This window comes from Microcaecilia unicolor, chromosome 1 (genome assembly GCF_901765095.1).
Source record: "Microcaecilia unicolor chromosome 1, aMicUni1.1, whole genome shotgun sequence".
In the NCBI taxonomy this organism is placed as follows: Eukaryota; Metazoa; Chordata; class Amphibia; order Gymnophiona; family Siphonopidae; genus Microcaecilia; species Microcaecilia unicolor.
The window spans coordinates 656,678,599-656,702,154 of NC_044031.1; the positions used below are offsets into that span (position 1 = coordinate 656,678,599).

Consider the following 23,556-nt stretch of genomic DNA (forward strand, 5'->3'; position numbering starts at 1 on the left):
CTGACGTCAGCATGCGGTGTGGAACGTGCCACTGCTTGTGTTGGTGCGATGGCGGAGGTCCGAGGTGAGTTAAGGGTAGAGCTGTAGCAGGTGCGGTGGTTTCTTTGGGACCGTGAAGCCTTCCTTCATGGAATAGATGGTAGACTAGTACATGCAGCCATAGCGGGCCAAAGTTAGAAGACTAAAGGCAGTGGTGGGCTGTTGGAGAAAGGGTAGGGTTGACCCGGGCATTACCTCCTTGAAGGGCGTCAGCTAATGTGGTTTGGTCTTGTTATAGCTAAGTATGGGGGTAGCAAGCATATTTCGTTCAGGGACAAAACCCCAAACGAATCCTTGTGTCGAAATATTAAAGTGAATATGAAAGTAGGGCCATGGATCGTTGTAACTGCAGTGTGTTGGTGCGGTGGTTGTTCTGTTACAGGGTGAGAGGCCGATCGGCGGCGGCGGCTTTGGTGGGGTGGAACGCCAGCTTTCTCCGATGTGTAGATTTGGAGAAAGAAGTCTGGTGAATGAGGAGCAGAGGTTCAAATCCTACTGCCATTCCTTGTGATCTCGTGCAAGTAATTAACTTTCTGTTGCCCAAAGTAAAAACTTAGTTTAGGTCCCAATGGGTATAAAATCCAAATCCCTACCTCTCTATTGGTAGTCTTATAGAAACATGTCAACGATTGTTAGTTTAATGTTTCTGACTAACTTTTGAGAATATAATTTTCAATATGGCTTGTCATCCAGCTTATTGCTTCAAAAGTGAGCCGGCGAGTGTCAGGAGACTATTCATAAATATGTGCATGCTTATATTTTCCCCCCCTGATTATCCCTCATACTTCTGCCTGCTCTCTTTAAGCGTATGTGATCATTGCTCTATTTTCCCACTGGTTTCTCATGCGCAGTTGGAGTTTACTTGTCAAAGTGCTTTTTACTATACTGCCCCCTTCTGTGCAGTACTTTTCTAATATCATTATGGGCAGAATGAAATAGTGTTCCCTAAATATAAGTCTGCACTTAAGACTCACCTCTTTTCAGAGGCAGCGTAAACAATGGTCAGCACTAGTGGATTCTACCACCTGCAGACTTTCCTTTTGATTCTATTTTATGTATTCTACTCTTAATACTGTTATAATTACATGCTGGTGTTTTTTCTTTTTAAATTTTAATTGTAACGCTCCTTTCAGATACCAGGAAAAGTGCTATATCAAGCTCAAATTTTAATATATAAGAACAAAGAAAAAGCCTACTGAATCAGACCAGGTTCTATCTAGCCAAATATCATATATCTGACAGTGGCCAGTCCAAGTCGCAGATGGTAAAAGGCAGATATTTCTTGTAGCGCCTTTCTAGGGATGAAAATGGCGCTGCCAAGTCCAGATCTCTCTTGGACCCCATGGTCTGTGGTCCTTCCTTCCAATACAGCAGCTTTGACTGTGAGTGTGGAAAAGCTTCTGGACATATCTTCCTGATTAGATATATTTTGCCCAATCGATTTCACGTATCAGGGGGGCTCCCTCTGAGTATTTGCCCGCTTGTACGCATATGCACAAAAACGCACATGCCTCATACAGCCCCGTCAGCCTGACAAGATGTACTTTACCATGTCTTTTCACACCCAGTCTCTGAACAGTCTAAGTAATATATTGTACTACTATTGTACCTAGGGCAGTGGAGGGTCAAGTGACTTGTGCAGGGTCACAGAGAGCTGCATAGGGAATTGCATCTGGTTCCCCAGGATCTCAACCCACTGCCTACCATCAGGCATCAGTGGGAATTGAACCCAGGTCTGCAACCCGCTACACTAACCATTAGGCCACTCCTCTACTTGTTCACTGTAAAACCACACTTTGAGTTCTGTAAAAGCAACAGGAAGAAGGCAGAAAACCTCCATGAATGGAGTCCAAATGAAGGAAGTGGAGTCAAAAATAGGAACCAGATGATTCTTTATTGTGTTCAGCAGTTGAAAACAAGGAAGAATCCAACATTGCTATGTTTCAGCGCAACATGTGCCTGCTTCAGGGGTAAATACTTCTTGTTTGGAGACAAACCTATGTGAAAAATAAAAATACAATACTGGTTCTATGTACAATGGTTGTTTGTCAGCAGCTAAAACAGCAAGATGCTGTACAGTGCAGATAGCATTTCCCTCGTTGAGCATTGTTTTAGCTGCTGACATGCAACCATTGAACACAGAACCAATACTGTATTTTTATTTTTCACATCAGTTTGTTTCCAGACTAGAAGTATTTACTCCTGAAGCAGGTGCATGTTGTGCCGAAACGTAGCTATGTTGGGTTCTTCCTTGTGTTCAACCGCTGAACACAATAAAGAATCATTTTACTAAGGTGTGCTAATGGAATAAAATAGGGCGTCTTTTATTAAGATGTGCTAAATGCTAAGAAACCCAAGTGACTTGGCTAAGATCTCATGGAGCAGCAGTGGGATTTGAACCGGCAAGTTGAGCGTTCCAACCGCTAGGCTACCCCTTCACTCAAGTCCACAAATGCTGTTCCAGCTTTTATTTGTTTGGAGCCCAGTCCACTTTTGTTAAGGCAGAATCCTGACTTCTCTTTAGATAGAGCTTGCTCACTTCTATGATATATGCAGCAGAGAACTCCGACTCCTCAGTAATCTCTGGACCTTTTTCGTTGCACAAACAGTGATACTTGTTTTTTGGATTTTTTTTTTCTTTCCTAGTGTTTCCTCTATCTTGCACAGTGCAGAATTATGCTTGGGGCAAGATTGGCCTGAACAGCGAGGTTGCAAAGCTCATAGCTAGCAGTGATCCTCTGGTGCACATAGAAGCAGACAAGCCCTATGCAGAGGTAAGCATCAACATCTCTAGTACCTGGGGGTAATCATTAAAATGAGCTTCCATTACATGGCTTCCTACTATTCCAGAATCTTTGGGATAGTTGTATCTATCAACCAGCAGGTGGAGATAGAGAATTGAAAACAGCTGAGACATCTCTCTTGGCATCCAGCCATCTCATCAGTATTTTCTATCTCCAGCAGGTGGTTGGATACACTTTTCAGCTTCTGATTCTGAGTGCTTTGCTCCTGGTCTAGTTGGTCATCTGGTTTCCAGTTGAGTTTTGCCAGTGGCTTGAGTCTGCAGAGTCATATCTGGAGGTCTTCCCTCCCTTCACTTCTCCCCTGTTTCCTGTGGAGCTCTCCTTTTGCAGCACATCCTTTAAAAAAGAAAGAGGTTTACTGGTGAATGTGAGACAGTCCTGAGCCTCTCTCATCTGTGGTAAGACTTGTGGAAACTGTGAGCTTGGGAGGAGCAGCCCGTAGTGGTAAGTCTGACTAAAGTCCGTCAGGAGTTCCATCGAGGAGCCCTCTACTTCGGCGTCTGGAGTTCCATCGTCATTGATCATGAAGGGCCTTAGAGGTCTTTCTAAGATCTTCACAATACATCCAGACATTCAGGACCTGATTACAGCAGAATGGGTCTTGCCAGACACAGGGCTGAGACTGGAAGGAGCCATGGCTTGCCTCTACCTATTAGTTCTGGAGGAGAAAGATAAAGTGCGGCTCCCTGGTTATGGCAGTGACTAAGACCAGGGGACATTTCCCTAAAACACCTACAGGATAGGAAGCTAGATCGCTCACTGAAACAAGCCTTTGAGATGTCCTTCAAGTGAAAGTGGCAAGAGCATGACTGAAGTGGCATCAGCAGTCGGCAACACAAGACGGGTGCCATAACACCCAGCTGGAAGCAGGGTTGGCCTATTTGGCCGGTGCTGTTTATGGCATGTTACTGCCCAGTAAGTCTTTGGCTGTCTCTGTATGTCGGCAACTCTGGTTGCAGCATTGGGCAGCAGATGCAGAGTCAAAGTTGCATCTAGTTAAACTGTTCTTTCAGGGCAGCGGATGCAGCTTCAAAGTCACATCTAGTTAAACTGTTCTTTCAGGGCAAGTGGCTATTTGGAGAAGATCTCAGTAACTTGGTGAAAGAACTGAGGGAAACTAAGGCAAAGCGGTTGCTAGAGGATAAGCTGAAAGCCTCTTGTCATCCATCAGGGGGTCTCAGTCTCTATTTCGAGACAGCAGACGGTACCGACCTGGTTGTCGGCATATGGTCAGAAGTCCTGCCTTTTAGGCACACCAGTCTTCTTTTCGTGCAGAGAGGATCCGCTTTTGCATTGAGACACTTAAGAGCAGTCATAGCCTCTGTTCAAGCGGGAGACTTTCTCACTGTCCTCAATCTCAAGGAAGCATACATTTTGTCTGCGTCAATTGCAGAAGATTCAGGGTTATTTCTCAGTCTGATTTTGCCCAGTTGCTTTATGCTTATGTAGTTTCACGCATTGATTATTGCAGTGCGTTATTTGTGGTGTTGCCTGATAGTTTGAAGAGGCTCCAGTGTGTCCAAAATATGGCTATTTGACATTTGAAAAACAGCTTGCGTGACCATCGTAACCATCTCTTTTATTATTGCGTTGACTTCCTATCGGTAAATGTTGTACTTTTAAGATGATAGTGTTGGCATTTAAGATATTTCATGACATGGCTCCAAATTATGTACCTAAAAAGCTGCCAATTTATATTCTAACACAGTTATTACATTATCAGAGCGAGAGGCATTTTCTTAGGCCATCTGCCACGTCTTTTCAGTTGGTGTGCTCATTCTTGAACTTACTCTTGCTCTTTGATTGGGCTATGGAAAAGGCTGCCTCCTGCTGTAAGATCTATCAAAGACCACCTAAGTTTCTGTAAGGCCAGTGGCGTATCTAGGGTAGTTGACACCCGGGGCCAGTCATTTTTTAACACCCCCCCCCCCAAATCCAGTACTAGGCATGCCGAGAATACAAAACACTCAGGAACTATAGAGCAATTCTACCATACCATAAGCAGTCATTTCTATGAGTCACACAAGGAAAAGGAAAGCATCTTAAACACTACAGTGAGCACTAGAACATCAATTCACCTATTGTAAAACGAAACCAGACAGAATAGTACAGATGGTAGATCCTGCACAGTCAATGCCAACTGAAAGCCATGTCTTTTTCACAAACACAGATACACCCTAATCCACTATAGAATAAGTAATCAGAAACTTTCTATTTAGACAAAAATTAAACTGAACCCCCAATGCCAGACTCTGCATACAATGCAACACCACAGAAACAGAAACTGTCCCCTAGTACTGTGCAAAATATAAAGACAGCAGATGTAAATTTGAAAAAAAAAACTAACAAGTACCAATCACCACTTTACAAATTAACAAATAGAAATAAAACAAATATAGAAAGTAAAATAATACCATTTTATTGGACTAATACATTTAGCTTTCAGAGGCCAAAACCTCCGTCCTCGGGTCAGTACAGTATAGTGCTGTTACAGTATCCTATCCTGACCTGAGGAAGGGGGTTTTGTTCTCCGAAGGTTAGTCAAAATGTATTAAAATTAGTCCAATAAAAAGATTACCTTATTTACATGTTCTATTATAAACATTTAACACATCTACAATACTTTATCCTAAAGCAAAAAAAATAAAAAAATATATTTTATTTACAGTTCGTTGTCTCTGGTTTCTGCTTTCCTCATCTTCTTTTCACCGTCTTCCTTCCATCCAGCATCTGTCTTCACTCTCTCTCTCTCTCTCTCTGCCATCCAGTGTCTGCCCTCTCTGCCGTCCCTTCCATCCACTGCCTGCCCTTTCTCTCTGCCCCTTCAATCCACCATTTGCCCTCCCTCTCCCATCCATCCAGGGTCTGCCCTCCCTCGCTCCCCCTTCCATCTAGGATCTGTCCCCCTCTCTCTCTCTGCCCCTTTTTTCAGCCCCCAGTTCCAGCCCCCTTCTCCCCTCTGAACACCCCCACCCCAGTCCCCTTCTCCCCTCCCCTTCTCCTGTCTGAGACCCCCACCACAGTCCCCTTCTCCCCTCCCCTGTCTGAGACCCCCACCCCAGTCCCCTTCTCTCCTCTGAACACCCCCATCCCAGTCCCCTTCTCCCCTCCCCTTCCCTTCTTCCCTCTGAGATCCCCACCCCAGTCCCCTTCTCCCCTCCCCTGTCTGAGATCCCCACCCCAGTCCCCTTCTCCCCTCCCCTTCTCCCCTCTGAGATCCCCACCCCAGTCCCCTTCTCCCCTCCCCTTTTCCCCTCTGAGACCCCCACCCCAGTCCCCTTCTCTCCTCAACACCCCCACCCCAGTCCCCTTCTCCCCTCCCCTGTCTGAGACCCCCACCCCAGTCCCCTTCTCCCCTCTGAACACCCCCACCTGAGTCCCTTTCGCCCCTCTCCTTCCCCACCTCAGTCCCGTTAAAACCGGCGAAGCAGCGTCGCAGGCAGCGCCTCGTGCCCTGCTTGTAAAAAAAAATCAAATCTCCTTCCTTCTCCTCGTCTTGACGTCGACTCGGGCCTTCCAATCAAATTGATTGGAAGGCCCGAGTCGACGTCAAGACGAGGAGGAGAAGGAGGAAGGAGATTTGATTTTTTTTTTTTTACAAGCAGGGCACGAGGCGCTGCCTGCGACGCTGCTTCGCCGGTTTTTAAAATGTGCGGCGCCGCGGGAACGGCCACGGGAGGCGGCGGGAGCGGAGCACCCCCCACCCACTGGCACCCGGGGCGGACCGCCCCCCCCCTTGGTATGCCACTGTGTAAGGCTGTAAAAACTTATTTGTTCTAATTTGAAAATTGATGGTCTGATTTATTTTGTTAAACTGGCAGATTGTTTTTAATATTGTTTTATTTGTTGTGTTGTATTTTTGTTATTTTATGAGTGTATGTAACCTGTTCTGCGCATGGTCGGGGGTTGGCCTGTAAATTTGAATACATAAATAATTGCATAAACCCGTATGGCCACCGCATCAGAGGTTTCTGTGTTTTGTGGTTCTGTGCTGTCACTTCCAGATCAGGTCTTTGCCCTTCGGTCTCGCCACGGGTCAAGGAATATTTACCAAGATTATGGTGATGGTAGTGGTGGCAGCCTTCTTTAGCACAAGGGAATCGGAGTTCACCCATCTCTCAACAACTGCCTGGACTGGGAATGCTGTCTCTACAACATCCTTAGAACCTGATTGACTCGGAGGCAGAAGATCAGAGCAAGGAATTGGATCTGGGTCCCTCCACCTAGCATCAGACAGCACTGCCACTGGGTCAGCCTATAACAGGGGTATTATTCAACTCTGTTCTCGGGACACACCCAGCTAATCAGGTTTTCAGGATACCCGCAATGAGTATGCATGAGATTTGCATACAGTGGAGACAGTGCATGCAGATTTATCTCATGCATATTCATTGTGGATAGCCTGAAAACCTGACTGGGTGTGTCATGAGGACTGGGTTGAGAAGCACTGGCCTGTAAGGATAACATTTTATTGCAGCATAGCACATCAGGAGTTTAGCGAACTAAAATCTCCTCTTTCAGACTCTAAGCTTTCATTTATTTTTTATTTTTTTTTACATTAAATATCCCGGGAAAATGTCTAGAAAATTACACCTGGGTCTAGGGCAACCAGGGGTTATAAATGGCTCTTCTTTAACATGAAAAAGATGTTCCTTCTTGCCCCAAAGAGTGGGTTCAGGTTTTCAGCATATCCACAATGAATATGTATGAGAGATTTGCTTACTAAAGAGGCAGTGTATGCAAATCGATCTTACGAATATTAATTGTGGATATCCTGAAAATCTAACGGGGGTTCCTCCAGAACAGGTTTGGGAACCCCTGGATTAGGTTATACTCTGTGTGTATTTAAGCACTGGTTGTTTGCATTGCCAATATATGGAATTACTGTCATGTATCACAAGTCCCCAATCACATGTTTAATTTCAGTCGGTGCATTCTGAATATCCTTGCTTTCAATAAATATTTTTAATCATTTCAGATTTGCTTCATGTCCAGATTTTGCCATCAAGAACAGGTTTAGGTGACACTTTGTCATGCTAGTGTGTCTTTTTAATAAAATTGCAAGGTACCGTACAACCTCATACAGAAATCAGGATGAATAACCCTTATGTATCACAAAGCAATCAAATATAAATGATACAAAGGAATTATAAACAAGGTACCATCTTCTGTCAAGCCTATAGTACAGGCAGGCCCCACAGAAAATTTAAGGGAAGAAACAAATCGTGCAATAACCCGTATTAACGTATACATCTGATCAATCACATATAAGACCTTTTAAATTCATTCAGATGATATGTGCACGCCACAGCAGGATCAGAATATCAGTGCTAGCAGTACCTAGCATCATCAGGGTTTCATTTGTATTGTGCTGACCACACATATATCTCTGGTATATGAATGTTCTTCCATGCTGCCTGTTATGGGATCATTATTCTGTTGACATCATGTTTCTGTTGTATGATTATTTTACCATGCATTTGTAATGTGTATATTTCTGATTCTGTATCATGTTGTTCCCGTTACTAGGATTTAATTTGCCACTTCCAAGTATACCTCATTGATTGTATTTATGCTTATATTTGGTCATTTTACTATTATGATGTTAACAAAATTGTATGTTGTGTTTTTGGTTTTTTTGGTCAAGCTGTACAGTTCCTTGGGTGAACCTCATAAAGGTGGTTAATAAATCCCAATAAATAAATCAGCCTCATTCTCTTATCTGCTTATCTCTAAATCCCCTGGAGCGGTAGGAGCATGTGTTTTCGCTGCTGCTCTGCCTTACCTCAGCCAGCTCTGTTCTCTGTCATCACCACACAGGAATTGAAAGCAGAGAGCAATATTTCCTGTATCATGAGAAACAGGAAGTATTTGCTGTATGCATTCAACTTCTGCACAGTGGAATTTACAGGTGCTGGGCAGGTAGAAGGCTGGTGCTGGAACAGAGTTGGTAGAAAGGTCTGATGCTAGGACTGGGAATGGGAGAAATGGCAAATGCTTGGGGATAGGAGCAGAGCCTGAGAGCTGACAAGAGCAGGTGGAGGAATGGAGCTGGGGCTTGGAGATGGAATCTGATGCTGAGGCTGGTGTGCGTGGATGGGTGGTCAGTGACCAGATCCTGAAGTTACTGGGTTGCATGGGTAGGGGGTAGCAGGAGGGCAATGACCAGAAGTTCAGGCTGCTAGGGGAGAGGGATGAGACTGCTGGGGTGTGCATAAATAAATATTCCAGTTCATATGTTTGGCTCTTAGATCCTAAGAGAAGTTGTCAAAGCCTGGATTATGCAATAACTTAATTTTTCCCAATTGTCCCTTCCTGTACCCTTGTCCCCATGTCTCATTTGTACTATAGCTCTGGATGGGTGCTCATCCCAAAGGTGATGCTGTCATTCTTGACAACAGGATTACCGAGAAAACACTGGGGCAGTGGATAGCTGATCATCCTGGTTGCCTGGGATCGAAGGTCAAGGACAGTTTCCGGGGGCAACTGCCTTTTCTATTCAAAGTCCTGTCAGTTAATATAGCTCTCTCCATCCAGGCACATCCTGATAAGGTAGGGATTTTTGTGCTTATCGAAATAAAAGCATGTCTTGGTGGCTGAATTTGTAGATTGGATAGGTTATGAATGAAATAATGGTGAGTATATGTGTTGGTGACTATCAGTGCCTGGATGGGTGATGGTAGGTATGTCTTTGGATGGAGGTGTAGTGTGTGTATTGATGTGTGGATAGCAGGTGATGTTTTTTTTTTTTGTGGCTGAGTTAAGAGTATAAGAATTGGTGAATATTAATGACAAATGTGTATGCATGAACACACGAATGACTGTGCATCTTGGTTCCTGAATGTTTTGATACCTGTTCAGGAGATGGTGGATACTCCTGTGTGGAGGGATGGGTATGAATTAATGAGTGTGTTGATATATGAATGGGTCATAATGGTAGCTCACTGTAGAAGATCATGTGTGAGTACTGGATACATGTGCAAGTGTTAGATATACCCACCAACAGCCATTAATTCATTATGTATGAAATGTGTTACACTGCTATGTACATACGTCACTTATTTTCATACTCAAGATAAGTTTATATGTAAATCTAATGTGTTATGTAAATTCCGCCATGCAGCCCTAAGTATACTGACAGTGCACTGTAAATTTCACTTATTACAATTAAAATACAAATTTTGGTATATTACTACTTCCCAAGTATTAGAATCTGTAGCATTCCAGAAATACTTTACATAAGAACATAAGCCTTGCCATACTGGGACAAACCAAAGGTCCATCAAGCCTAGTATCCTGTTTCCAACAGTGGCCAATCTAGGTCACAAGTACCTGGCAATATACCAAAAAAAAAATGGGAATGTAAATTGTCACACACTAAAAACACTCGCTGGTCACATCCATAGGGAAACTGTGTTGTGCTTTCACAAGTCTGGAAAAGTTCACCTAAGCATTGCCACTCATCTGAAGACCATGTGAAAATGTTATATACCCTCACAGTTCATAACGCCATCAGAGAAAGGTGTTCCATAAGTTCCAAGTTGCTCAGATACAAAAATAATTTCTAGAGACAAAATTTTATAGACTGTGGAACTGTTCTGTTCTCAAAGGGAGGATTTTACAAATGTTATCTATAAACCACTAGAACATACCAAGTAAAATAAAACTCAAACATATCACCACCATGGAAAGCAGCCTGCGGAGTACCCCAAGGATCACCATTATCACCAATACTCTTCAATATAATGATGATCCCACTAGCAAAATCCCTATCCAATCGAGGCCTCAACCCGTTCATCTACGCAGATGACATTACAATCCATATTCCCTTCAGACATGACTTAACAGAAATAACCAATGAAATCAATGACGGCCTAAACATCATGGACACTTGGGCAAATTCATTCCAACTGAAACTAAACACTAAAAAAAACCACACTGCCTCATCCTCTCATCTCAACATAACAAGTACAAGCCCACAACCATAAACACCCCAGGACACACCCTCCCTACCTCAGATAGCCTAAAAATACTCGGAGTCACAATCGACCGCAACCTTACCCTTGAGAGCCAAGTAAACTCCGTAATAAAGAAAATGTTCTACTCAATATGGAAACTTAAATGATTAAAGCCTTTCTTCCCGAGAGAAATTTTTCAAAACCTAATACAATCAATGGTCCTAAATCATGCAGATTACTGCAACAGAATCTACGCGGGATGCAAAGATCAACTCACAAAAAAACTCCAGACCGCCCAAAACACAGCAGCCAGGCTGATATTTGGTAAAACACGATTCGAAAGTGCCAAACCCCTCCGAGAAAAGCTGCACTGGCTCCCAATCAAAGAAAGGATCATCTTCAAAATCTGCACTCTAGTCCACAAAATTATCTACGGCGTAGTCCCAGGATACATGATAGACCTTATAGATCTACCAACCAGGAACAGAATCCGATCATCACGATCATACCTAAACCTACACTACCCTAATTGTAAAGGACTTAAATACAAAACACCTTACGCATCCTACTTCTACCTAAGTGCACAACTATGGAATGCACTCCCAAAAGCTGTGAAAACAATCCATCACCATTTAAACTTCAGGAAATCACTAAAAACCAACCTCTTCAAAAAGGCTTACCCCACCGATCCACCATAAATCCCCACACCCAGCAACACAGCATAACCAATGATCGTACTGAACAATACACAGTCTACATTCCCTTCGACCCTCATGTTGCCTGATACACACCTACCTCATTAGACCACAATACAACTTGTATTTGTTATCAAACAAATTGGCGAATGCCTTTACGGTACTATGTAAGCCACATTGAGCCTGCAAATAGGTGGGAAAATGCGGGGTACAAATGTAACAAATAATAAATAAAGATGGGCCTGTCTTTCCTTTGTTACAATAACTCTAGGAATTCATTAAAAAAGAAAAAGCAGTAATGCATAGTTTCCCAAACTTGCCCTTGTGCCTTCACAGCCAGTTGGGTTTTGCAGGGTATGCAGATTTATCTTTTGCATGTTTCTTGTGGATTCGTCCCCCTCCCCCCCCTGTGTTTGATCACATAGTTTGGTTTGGGAAGTCCTGCAGTAATTCAGAGCTGCTAGGGTGGTTTTTTGTGGGTTTTGGGAGAAGGCTGTTGTTGAGAGCTGTGACCCCAAGTTTTCCTCCTCCTATAGGAACTTGCCGTGAGACTCCATTCTCAGTTTCCTGAACACTATCCAGATGCAAACCATAAGCCTGAGATGGCCATCGCACTCACTCCCTTTGAGGGGATGTGTGGTTTCCGACCTGTAGAGGAGATTGTGGCTTTCCTCAAGAGTAAGACGGCAGAACTGCATGCAGCAGGGAAGCTGGGGTGGAGGAGGAGAATGAGCAGGAATTGACTTTATGGGTAGGGAATTATTTTTGGTGACTGGTGGGGGGGGGGGGGAGGGCAGAGCAAGTTCATACATTTTAGAAGGCTCTGAAACAAGAGGCCATGGGATGAGGGTGAAAGTTGATAGATGGCAGGAATAATCTAAGGAAATATTTCTTTACAAAGGTGCTGGATATATAGAGGTGAGTTTACTGACCTCATCTGTATTGTGAAAGTATGGGACAAGCACACACACAGACTCTGTAATGGAGAGGAAGGGATAGTGGATGGGCAGACTGGCTTAGGCCATATGGTCTGTATTTGCTGTCATTTTCTATGTTTCCAGGTTTAACGTGATCTAAAAATAAAACCTTTACCCAAATTAATTTGTGTAATGGGGAAATAGGTTTTCCTGTGCAGTTTATGGTTTACAAGATTGCTAGCCGAGAAATGCAAGCATGTACTTAACATCTGTGTTAGCATGTTCACTAGGATTTTATCACTCTCCCCTTATCTCATCTTTGCTCTTTTTTTTTCTTCCCCTTCTGTTGTTCTGTCTTGCCCACCAAATAGTTTTAAACAGTTGCCTGTCTCCATAGATGTCCCAGAATTATATGCACTAATTGGTGTAGTTTTAAACAGTTGCCTGTCTCCATAGATGTCCCAGAATTATATGCACTAATTGGTGGTGCAGCGGCAGAGCAGCTGGAGCGCTGTGCTCAGGCAGAACCTGACCCTCGTGGGATATCTGTTGCACTACGAACCTGCTTCACAAAGATGATGAAGAGTGAGAAGAAGGTTTTTGTGGACCAGCTGAACATGCTAGTGAAGAGAATTTCCCAGGAAGGTGTGTTCTTCATGTTTCTTAATGTTCTGACCCTAGAGAGTTGCAGCATCTTCTGTTTTGACTGCAGGAGAGACACTGCAGTGGTCTGGATTTTGCAGAGGGGAGTCTGAGGTCCTAAATAATGGCTGACACATTTTCCTGTTTCTCTCTTGTGCTTCCCATCACGGCCTGCTTCCTCTTGAGTTCATTCTCTATGCAGCTGTTTTAAAGAGAGCTGCTGATCTCTGGCTTATGCTGAATGTCGCAATTCAGTTATAAGGAAATAATAAAGTTCCTGATTTTGCCCGAGGTCCTAATAGTCAATTATCCAGCTTTACTATATATAATTATTATATAGTATTAGGACAAAAAGAAGGGAGATCCAGAGTAAGATGCTATAGGAACAAGAAATATGGTTTGATATTAAGTACATAAGCATTGCCACACTGGGACAGACCAAAGGTCCATCAAGCCCAGCATCCTGTTTCCAAGAGTGGCCAATCCAGGTCACAAATAACTGGCAAGATCCCCAAAAAGTACAAAATGTTTTATACTGCTTATCCCAGAAATAGTGATTTTGGTCTGTTTGGGTAGTAGGAGCAATGTAAAGTTTAACCTTTTGCAGATTTCAATGACTCGTTCTCCTTTTCATAACTCCATCATGGGCTACAGCAAAGAGGCTACTGGAGAGAGAATTCTAACTTTTTTTTTTTTAATGCCTTTATAGTATCTGCTGGGAAGGACATTACAAAGAGCAATGGAGATCTCCTTCTGCGGCTTCACTCTCAGTTTCCTGGGGACATTGGCTGTTTTGCCATATACTTTCTGAACATTGTGAATTTGAAGCCAGGGGAGGCTATGTTTCTGGGAGCCAATGAGCCACATGCCTACTTATATGGAGGTAAATAAAGCATATTTGTGTGCAAGGCATGGGTGTAGTGAGTTTTTAACCCACTTTAGTGGTATACACAAATTTAACTTGATTTAAATTAATATAGATGTATACATAGGGAGAATTAGGAAAATGATGTAAAAGTACCTTTTCTGATCATCTGGGGCACAGAAAAAATGGGGGGGGGGGGCGGAAAGAAGAGGGAGGAACCACAGAACATATTTAAACCAAAGGATATAGGTGTGGTAACTGAAGATCATGATGCTTCCCAGGAGAGGAATGTGTGTCCTGATTCCTTTCTATGTGTGAGCTTCATGTTCTCTGCAAACTGCACTGAATCTGCTGCATGATCTGTTTCTTAGCGTGGCTTGGACTCTGTGTGATATTGTTCACATACCATGTATCATTTTTCAGATAAGTGTTCTCTACTTTACAGACTGCATTGAATGCATGGCCTGCTCTGATAATACCGTCCGGGCAGGCCTTACACCCAAGTTCATTGATGTAAACGTTCTGTGTCAAATGCTTAATTACACACCAGCACCTGCCAGTTCCAAACTGTTTCCTGCTATGCACAGCCCCTCGGACCCATGCGCTTGCATCTACGACCCACCTGTGCCAGACTTCACAGTCATACGGATAGAGGTGAGCAGGCTGACTGGCCCCCCTTACCACAATAAGTTCTAATTAGACATTTGTTCTAATTTCCTTTCCTTAAATCCTGCTAGACCAGTCCAGATCTATTGGTTATGTTCCCTTACTTTGCAGATCAAGGCAGAAACTTAAAGATTCTGATGACATCAAAATCACAGGTGGTGCAGCCAGGAATATTTCAGTATGCTTAATGCCAAAGCAATTCAACATAGAAAACCAAACAACCCAGAACAGAAGGCCTCTTAGGGCTACCTTTGCAAAACTGACTATATAGAGACAGATGGCAGACCTAGAACCTAGGAATCCTGCAAATCCCTCAGTTTTTTGGGTCATGTTCTGGACTGGTCTAGTAGGACTCAAGGAAAAGAAATTAACAGGTAAGAAAAATGTTCACTTTTCTTATCCTCCTAGACCAGTCCAGACCTGTGGGATGTACCAGAGCTTTTATCCCACAGGCTGGAAAGAAAACAGCTTCCAGGACTGCCCATCTAGCTGAAATGTTGGAAGAACTTGTTGCAGTTCTTGTCTGCAGAGGCAATGGCCCCTAGTTCAGCCCAGGAAGCAGCCTGCAACCAGGTAAAATGAGCCTTAAGGCCCCAAGGAACCTCTTTGAAGAATTTAGATTGACTTAATCCAGCACACAAGTGAAAACTTTGAGGCTACATATCCCTTGCAAGGACAAAAAGAAGATCTAACTAGAGACCAATGGAATTTCTGTTTCGGTTATGGTGCCAAAACTGTCCCAAAATCTTTTTTTCTGTCTGGACGGCTTTGATTTTGGTTTCAGCCGAAAGTGACAGGTGTTTTTGGTGGAAGCTGAAAATTTTGTTCATCCTGTTTGTTTCCCTCCCCCCGCCCCAAGTAAAGACCTCATCTGCACTGCTGTGGCAGCATTGGCTCAATTGGCTTTCCAGATCCAGCAGGCAATACAAGGTCTTGCTTACTGTGAGATGCTTGGGCTGTGCCCCACAGGGAGATATCAGAAAGGCTTCTGAAATGGGATGCACGAACTTGAGTACATAGCCCGGCCAAACCAACTCCAACCCATTGATTGGAGGTAATGAGGGTTCATTGTACTTCCTCTAGGTCCTTAACAATCTGTTCCAGATCCACACCAAAAAGCAAGACATCCACGGAAGGGGAGCTTGTGAGGGTACACCTTAAAGGAGGCATCACCTGTCCAATTTCTAAGCCACAGATATATATGAGATCATGCTTGAGGCTAGTGAGCACAAACTGATGCGAACAAGGTCATACTATACCTCTGCTACATGGACTGTCCCTGACTCCAGAAGGGCCATATCTGGCAATGGGGGGGGGGGGGGGGGGGGGCATTGTACCCAGCATAAAAGCACCCAGGCCACATTACCACAGACTATTGCCTATACCCCAACACCAAAGAGGCAAAGAGTTGCTTAAGAAGCAAATCCAGTGTTACAGCTATGGGCTTCCTTAAGGGCCGTACCACCCTCCGTTGGAACGGTGGTGATGTTGGTGACTGCTGTCAGCAGAGCATCAACCTTATGGCCCTTAAACAAAATCTTCAGATTATCCTGAGAGAGGGGATAAATCTTGTACATCAATCTCTTGACCTCCTGATAATCAGGTTTGGGAATCCTCCGTGAGCACCAACCACAATTGAGCTTTGTAAAGGGGAAAGGCTTTTAGAGATCCCTTCAGGCCCTCCAAAATAGGATTTCCCTCCGAGGTAGATTCTTTCACTACCAAGGAAATTGTAATATCAGTACTACTCTGTGAGGGAGGACAACTCTTCTTGATGAAACAAGCATACTACAAGGGATGCAGAATCCTGGTCAGGAGAGACCTAGCCAGAGAGGAGCTTCCAGAGGAGAACCCCTCCTAGGAAAACCCATCAGTCCCCCAAACATCCTCCACGAAAGAGAATGGGAGAACCCTGGACCAACCAGCAACTCCTGAAAGAGAATGTAGTTTAAAAATATAACGAAAAGACAGCACTGGCCCCCAACATTGGCTTTTGTTTTTTTTCAGACTTTGGGGGGGGGGGGGGGCTTACCCCTGTCTGCTTTTCCCTGTTGGCCCTGATGAAGCCCTCATGGAGCAAAGATTTGTTGGTTGAGGCTCTGGTCTGCCGAGGAGTTGCTAACAGCCCTCCTCTACCTTGACCAGCGGGTCTGTCTGTGGCTTAAATCCCTGGGAGGGAATCCCCTGGTGAGATTTCAGCCACAGAGCTAAGGACTGTAGGTTGAGGCTTTTGGAGTCTGGCCCAAAGTTAAGAATATCAAAAACAAGAAAAGAGAGAGTACTGCACCAGTTCACCTGCACCATTTGCAGGAGCCATACTGAAATGCTCCTGATTGCCCCACTTGTTATACTGAGGATGTCATCAGAATCTTTGTTTGCCTCCATCTGCTGAGAGGGGGACAAAACCCATAGGTTTGGACTGGTCTAGTAAAACAATAAGGAATTGCTGTAATGCAATCCCATTTTCAAGGTTATCAAATTAATCATAATGTGACTTAACCCCAGCTGGTGCATGATATATATATTTCTTTTTTGTAGGAACCTGAATAATTGCAAATGCATACACCAAAGAGGGGGCTGAAACACAAACGTTATTCTCATGACCGATTTTTATAGTCCAATGAAATTCAGACAACAAGTCTCCCACCTCTACACAGTGAATAGTGGTTGGAGCCTCCATTGTTTTCAATCTTGACTCTATTCAGTGTTCAATTAAAAAGCACAGTTAGGTCTACTAGTACATCCAGGTAGAGCACTATTCATTGCTAGCCAAGATGATTTTTGACCCAACTTGTGTTACATCAGAAAGCAGATCGTGGCTTTTGATTATTATAATACCCGCAAGCGAGCCTTCTCCGGAGTAGCCCCCACACTCTGGAATGCATTGTCTGAAAGGCTCCGCTTAACACAAGACTATCTCTACTTCAAGAAGCAGGTGAAAGCTTGGCTCTTCAACCAAGCCTTCAATGGAAAAAGTAACTAACTTGTTAGTCTCACTCACGCACACATACTGCAGCGGAACATGTTTATCCAGTCCTCCATGTGCAACTTTCTTCAAATCAGTCACCTTACTTTCTAATTCGTCCTACTTTCTTACCCATCTATATGTTACAACTTTGCCTTACCCTTCACTACCAATTATAATGTTCTGTTACGTATTGTGTTGACATTGCTAGTATACCATGCCGTACTTTGTATTGTTTTTGAATATTTTTACTGCTGTAATTGCCTATTGCTCATGTTTGATCTATTCTTACTGTACACCGCCTTGAGTGAACTCCTTCAAAAAGGCGGTAAATAAATCCTAATAATATTACAGTGGAAAAGAATGCATGTAAAATAAAGAGGAACATTCACAGTTTAATATTGGAGTGTTTTATGCAGCCCCCCCTCTATGGTGCAGTTGTTTGCTATTATACAAGTTCATGAGTCACCTTATGGACCCCTAATAACTGCATCTCTTAATTCTGCTATACGTAGAGCCTCCATTGGTAAAGTTCTTCTGATTATTGTTTGCAGGTAGTGTAAGATTGTCACACAGAGACGACTGGAATAAGAGAGGTGGATCACAGGGTGTAATAATGGTAACAACAGGATGACAGTGGATTGAAATGTGTACCGAGGAAAGGAAGAGGGATGCAGGGTGAAAGCATACAATAGCATGTAGGAGTTGGGGCTGTACTGAATATTTGTATTTGATCCGATTCGACCTTGAATACATTGTTCATATTCGGCCAAATAGCGATTTAAATTCAAATACAATAATCCAGGGCTCTACTGAAATAAACATAATCACTGATTTCACATTGCTTCTTTTATTGTTTGTTAAAGCTCAATGCCCATTATTCGTATTCGGCCAAATAATATTTTTAATTATTCGTAGTCGGCTGAATTGTAAAATATGCTATTTGGTATAACTCTAGTTACTAGGAGTAGTACAATAATTAGGTAGAGGCATTTCATAGAACTCTGGCTCCAATGAGACTAATGGTCAAGCTTTTGATGTCATTCTTGGTGCTTTCTTGGAATTCAGGGCTCCGACTTGACCTGTGACATTAATTCTGGGAATTACCAGAACCTAGTCTCCATTGTGTTTAGCTCAGTCTTGAGGGGTCATCGTGATCTGAAATTACTTTGTCGTGATCTGAAATTACTTTGTATTGTATCAGCCAACACCAGAGCACAGGTCTTGTTCAGACAGGCATGCTTGGACATGTCCTTAATTACAACAGAAGTCTTAGAATTGTCTCTGTATTGTAAATCATAAGGTACTGCAGGATTGTTGAGTTCTTTAAGATATCCCAAAGGTGTACTCGGTCAAACTCTGTGATATGGTGGCAGGAGCTTGTACCCCTACAGCCAGATCTATAGGACTTGATATCTCTGAAATAGCAGTACTATATTCTGAAGGTGGTGCCTAAAGGAAACTTTTTGGGGATTGCTGTTTTAACATGGATTTTGTTCACTTCCAGGTTCCACCCACTATGAAGCAATACTCCATCTCTGCCGTTGACTCAGCCAGTATCCTCCTGGTCATACGAGGTGAAGCAACTGCCACATCTGCGGCTGCTCTGTCTGAGATGACCCTGCACCGTGGATCGGTGGTATTTATCTCGGCCAATGAAAGTGTTTCGCTGGATCTGAATTCAGCAGAGGGTATGCTGCTGTTCCGAGCTTGTTGTCTCCTCTAGGTAGTGGGGGCTGGGCTCTGCTTAGGCCTTAGTGGTAAAGCTGCTAAACACAGAGGTTTGGTGACATTTTGGGATGACTCCAAACTTGCAGATTAAACCCTGGAAAGAATCATGAAAAAAAAAAAAGTAATGTGTTCACAAAAAAAGGGAGCCAGCCTCTCACCTTAGGCCTAGACTAACTGCTACAGCGCAATATGGGCTCCTTCAGTATGCACAGAACTAACCTAATTGGAGACACTGTCCCTTGCAGAAACCACATATCATAAATGAGTGACATGGAACCCGCTCCCTAGTGGTTTGATCAGAGTAGGATATAAGGATATTGTGGAGAAGCTTTTACTGGCAGTGACTAAATAAGAACCTCAGTTTTCAGTTCTGATTTTACTCTCCATTATCAAATTTCTTCTAAAACTGTTGAAATACTAATTTCTAAAAGGTAGTTTTGGGGGGGGGGGGGGGGGGGGGGGCGTCCCCAGTTCTTGGGTTGTTACTGCCATTGGCTTTGTTTTCCTGAGTAGATTTTTAAATCAGCAGTCCATAAAACAGCTGTTCGGTCCTCTCCTTTCACCAACATTACCCACAACCGGTCTCTCTTGGTTGTTCTACATCTGATAACTTTTACAAAGACCTGTGCAATCTTTGGTAGCAGACTGGAGTAGCACCTTTTGTAGCTGTTTTGTTCTTGGATGTTTTCTGTTAGCTCGCAACATTGAAATGTTTTAAATTTGATACTTAAAATTGATGGGACAGAGAATGAGCCAGACTCCCATTTTCTGTTTTTCTTCACCATTGCACACAAGATCAGCCAATTAGATACTATCATTGCAATGTACCCAATACTTACTGCGAGAGGGTTTTGCTTTCCCGGTTACTGATGTCACAAATGCCTGTATTTAGCTGTTTTATTCTTTCCTCTCTTCCAAATTAGCAGTTAATAAAATACTAGCATTCCATCAAAAAGGGAGAGGTAAGATGAAACTTGCCTTACTTGAATATGCTCAGCTTCTGTTTTTAGTGCAAATACGAAATGTGTGCATGAAACCAGTCCAGGAATAGTGATATCCTCTAGAAACTCCATTACTATCATAACAGCAGGCCGATTTTCATCTAATGCAGGTGTAGGCAACCTTTTTACACTGAGGTCAGAATGAATGTCAGTACTACCCCTAGAGGGCTGTAATGCTATGTAATGTCTGAACTGGAAGTGCATGCAGCTGTATAGACTTTTGTGATAAGTAAAATGTAATGAAAAATGATTAAAACAAAGTACTAGAGTGGCTATTCTGAAAATGTTTTTAAAACTGCCAAAACTCCACTTAATGACATTTTCTGTGTACACTTCCCATGGTTTTGGAGCCACATAAAATTCAGTGGGGGGGGGGGGGGGGGGCTCCTACTTCTGTACATTGTTAGCATATTATGATGGTAGGCTGAGTTCTACTTCTCAATTGTTAGTTCACATGTATATCCAGAGTGGGATCTGCCAATTTTTTGTTGCATCTCTGAACTTTAACTTCTAAGCTTACAAGAAATTTGTGCAAACTGACCCAAATCACTTGCTTACTGCCAGGCATGGAAGCTGATTTGGTCTGTAAAATGTTTGCATTAATAGAATCTGTGAACCCTCAAAGGTAGGTCTGCAGAAGGCATTTAGGACTCTTGGAAGTGGAATGGCTTCTTTTTTTTTATTGCACAGAAGGAAGAAGACTTTAATGTTGGTGTTGGGGGGCTGCACTGTTCATTGCTACGCATTACCTCTACCACTGAAACTTGACTTGTGTTGTAAACACAGAAATGTTTATTTGTTCTGACTGGTGTTGATTCAGCTTTTAAAGATTTCATATTTTGTATTTATTTAAAGTAATTCAACTGGAATGAAATCTACTTGTATGCATATTTCTGGGATATTAAAGAAATGTATACCTCATAGGATAAGGGCATCTGCTTTAAATGCACATCTAAGTGTAAACATACGATTTCTAACCATCAGATGTATTAAGGAACAGACTCATGTTGGTAGAGAATGGTTGAAGCCCAGGAGTCCTCTGCCTGAGCTGTTGCTCTACAAAATCTTCATTCTTTCATGTACCTTTTAAAAACGTTTAATTTCTAGTATCATGACTGCTGCTATCCCTTCAATAAAATACAAAGGAAACTGTGTAAAATAATGGGCATGTAATTCAGCAGCACAGTCACTTTTTGTTTCAGAGTCTGCATTCAATAAATCCCACTACCTATTCTTTTAATAATAAAGGGTCATGGTAAAGAGTATGCCTTTCTGTCATACAAGTGGTTTACATATTCTATGCAGGTACTTCCTCTGGTACTACTAGGCTCACACAATCTGTTTTTGCACCTGCAGCAATGGAGGGTTAAGTGACTTGCCCAGGGTCACAAGGAGCTGCAGTAGGAATTGAACCCAGTTCCCCAGATTTCCAACCCATTGCATTAAGCCATTAGACTACTCCTCCATACCCTCATAGAGCAGTATTTTGTAGGTTATTTGTTTTAGTCAGTCACAGGGACAGACAATCAATGTACACTGTTAACAAAAAAACAACTATACAAAGCTTGGGTTCTGTATAACTCTGTCAAAACTTGACTAATTTCAATAAAATTTGGGATATATCAACCTGAATAAACGTGCAATGTCTACCTGCACTCCAGCCACTTCACCTAAATGATGTCACTTCATTATCTGCTTTTTCAACGGTTGTGATAGTTTATTCAGTAGGAGTTGATCAGGCCCTGCTGCTTCCTGACTGGCAATCAGTGAACCCAGTTTTTACAATCTCTTCAAAACATAGTCAGCGCTTACCCTCTTCCACCGCTTTTCTGACAACTCTTGTACCAGGCTCTGAGAACTATAACCTTTTACCAGATACTAATTTTTAATAAGAAAACCTGACAGAAAACCATGGTAACTGTGTATGTTTAAAGCAAAATGGTGTCTACATGTATGACAATAATCACTAGGTGGTGCCAATGTCATTTAGGTGAGGTGGCCAGCGTAAGTGTAGGCTTCCTGCAAATTTATTCAAGATGATAAATCCCAAATTTTATTGAAATTAGTCAAGTTTTGACAGAGTTATGCAGAAAACAAGCTTTGTATGTTTGTTTTTTAAAAAATGTAGATTGAGGGGTCAGCAAGTCTTTTGCTGACTGCCTGCAGCATTACTCTCAGATCTTCAGTGCCAGGCCATGTTCAGGCATTGGCATAGAACATCCAGTTTTTGTGGAGCCAGCTAATGCATAGCCAGATAAGTCAATATTCAGAACTTAAGCAGCTATGGGTTACCGCATTAAGATAGGACTATGTTTGAGGCAGTTACTTTTTCTGGTTAAGTACTGAATATTGGCACCGGCTAATGTAGGCAATAACTGGTTAAGTGCCACTGAAAATTAGCAGATAGTCTTAAACAAGTGATTTAACTTTTCAGCGGTCACTCTTAGCTGGTTAAATCATTTTGAATATCGATGTCTCGTTAACTCAGGCGCCATAGTGAAATAGTGGTGGTGTAGTGTTAAGGCTGCACTGTACGTGTATAGTTTTTAGATTTGTAATTAAGTGGGGTGGGGTTCTTTGTAGTGACATGTAGGTTAAAATGGCTAGTCTTGGTCTGGGCATTCAACACAGAGGTTGAATTATTGGACTGATGTTACAGATAGCAAACGGAGATCGTGCAAGAGTGAGTTTGTCCATAAAACGCATTCACACTTACCGTGTACCATACTCTATAAAAAAAAAAAAACCCTCGCAACAGTGGTCTTAGAACCAGGGTTCAAATCCTACTGCTATTCCCTATGAACTTGGGTAAGTCTCCTGGAGGGTACATTAAGCCCTTAGTGTGTGGTTAGTGCAGGGTAACATTCTACCATGCAAACACAAAGGGGTTGTCAGTAGTTAGCTGTTACTGTACTTTAGTGAGTTTTTCTAAATTTTTGTCTGAGGGGTGTGGCATGGATAGATTGTGGGCATGGAATCATTAACCAGCTAGCACATAGCATCTGTGCTCCCAGGTAAAACACATGAATGGTAACAATGCATAACCTGCAATAAAATGTAGAGGAATTGTCCTCAAAAGGAGTGGCATTAAATCTGGGCTTAGCACAACCAATATAGTAACAGTTTAAGCCCAGATTCTAGCATGCTTTAGTAAAAGGCTCCTTAACCCACCATTGCCTTGGGTACAGACTTGGACTGTAAGCCCTCTGGGGACAAGAAAATATCTATTATACCTGAATATAATAAACTGGTACTGAAAAAGCATGAGCTAAA

At 42.7% G+C, this 23,556-nt stretch overlaps 1 protein-coding gene across 3 annotated transcripts; it reads left to right on the top strand.

Annotated features, from left to right (window-relative positions):
• Positions 1-23,016, top strand: MPI (mannose phosphate isomerase). Of its 3 annotated transcripts, XM_030186566.1 has the most exons (8): positions 1-64; positions 2,686-2,813; positions 9,195-9,395; positions 12,033-12,174; positions 12,870-13,058; positions 13,765-13,938; positions 14,366-14,574; positions 19,059-23,016. In XM_030186566.1, the coding sequence occupies exons 1-8, from the start codon at positions 49-51 to the stop codon at positions 19,275-19,277; spliced, it is 1,278 nt and encodes a 425-aa protein (XP_030042426.1). In that variant the 5' UTR covers positions 1-48; the 3' UTR covers positions 19,278-23,016. The 3 variants fall into 3 exon arrangements, with proteins under 3 accessions (XP_030042426.1, XP_030042442.1, XP_030042434.1); XM_030186582.1 differs by lacking the exon at positions 14,366-14,574 and having other exon boundaries at positions 19,059-19,193; XM_030186574.1 differs by lacking the exon at positions 2,686-2,813 and having other exon boundaries at positions 34-64.
• The last annotated feature ends 540 nt before the right edge of the window (positions 23,017-23,556 follow it).

Coding starts and splice junctions, on each gene's coding strand:
- MPI (XM_030186566.1), top strand. Junction 9,396..12,032: donor TCCAGGCACATCCTGATAAG/GTAGGGATTTTT, acceptor CTCCTCCTATAG/GAACTTGCCGTGAGACTCCA. Junction 12,175..12,869: donor GATTGTGGCTTTCCTCAAGA/GTAAGACGGCAG, acceptor CTGTCTCCATAG/ATGTCCCAGAATTATATGCA.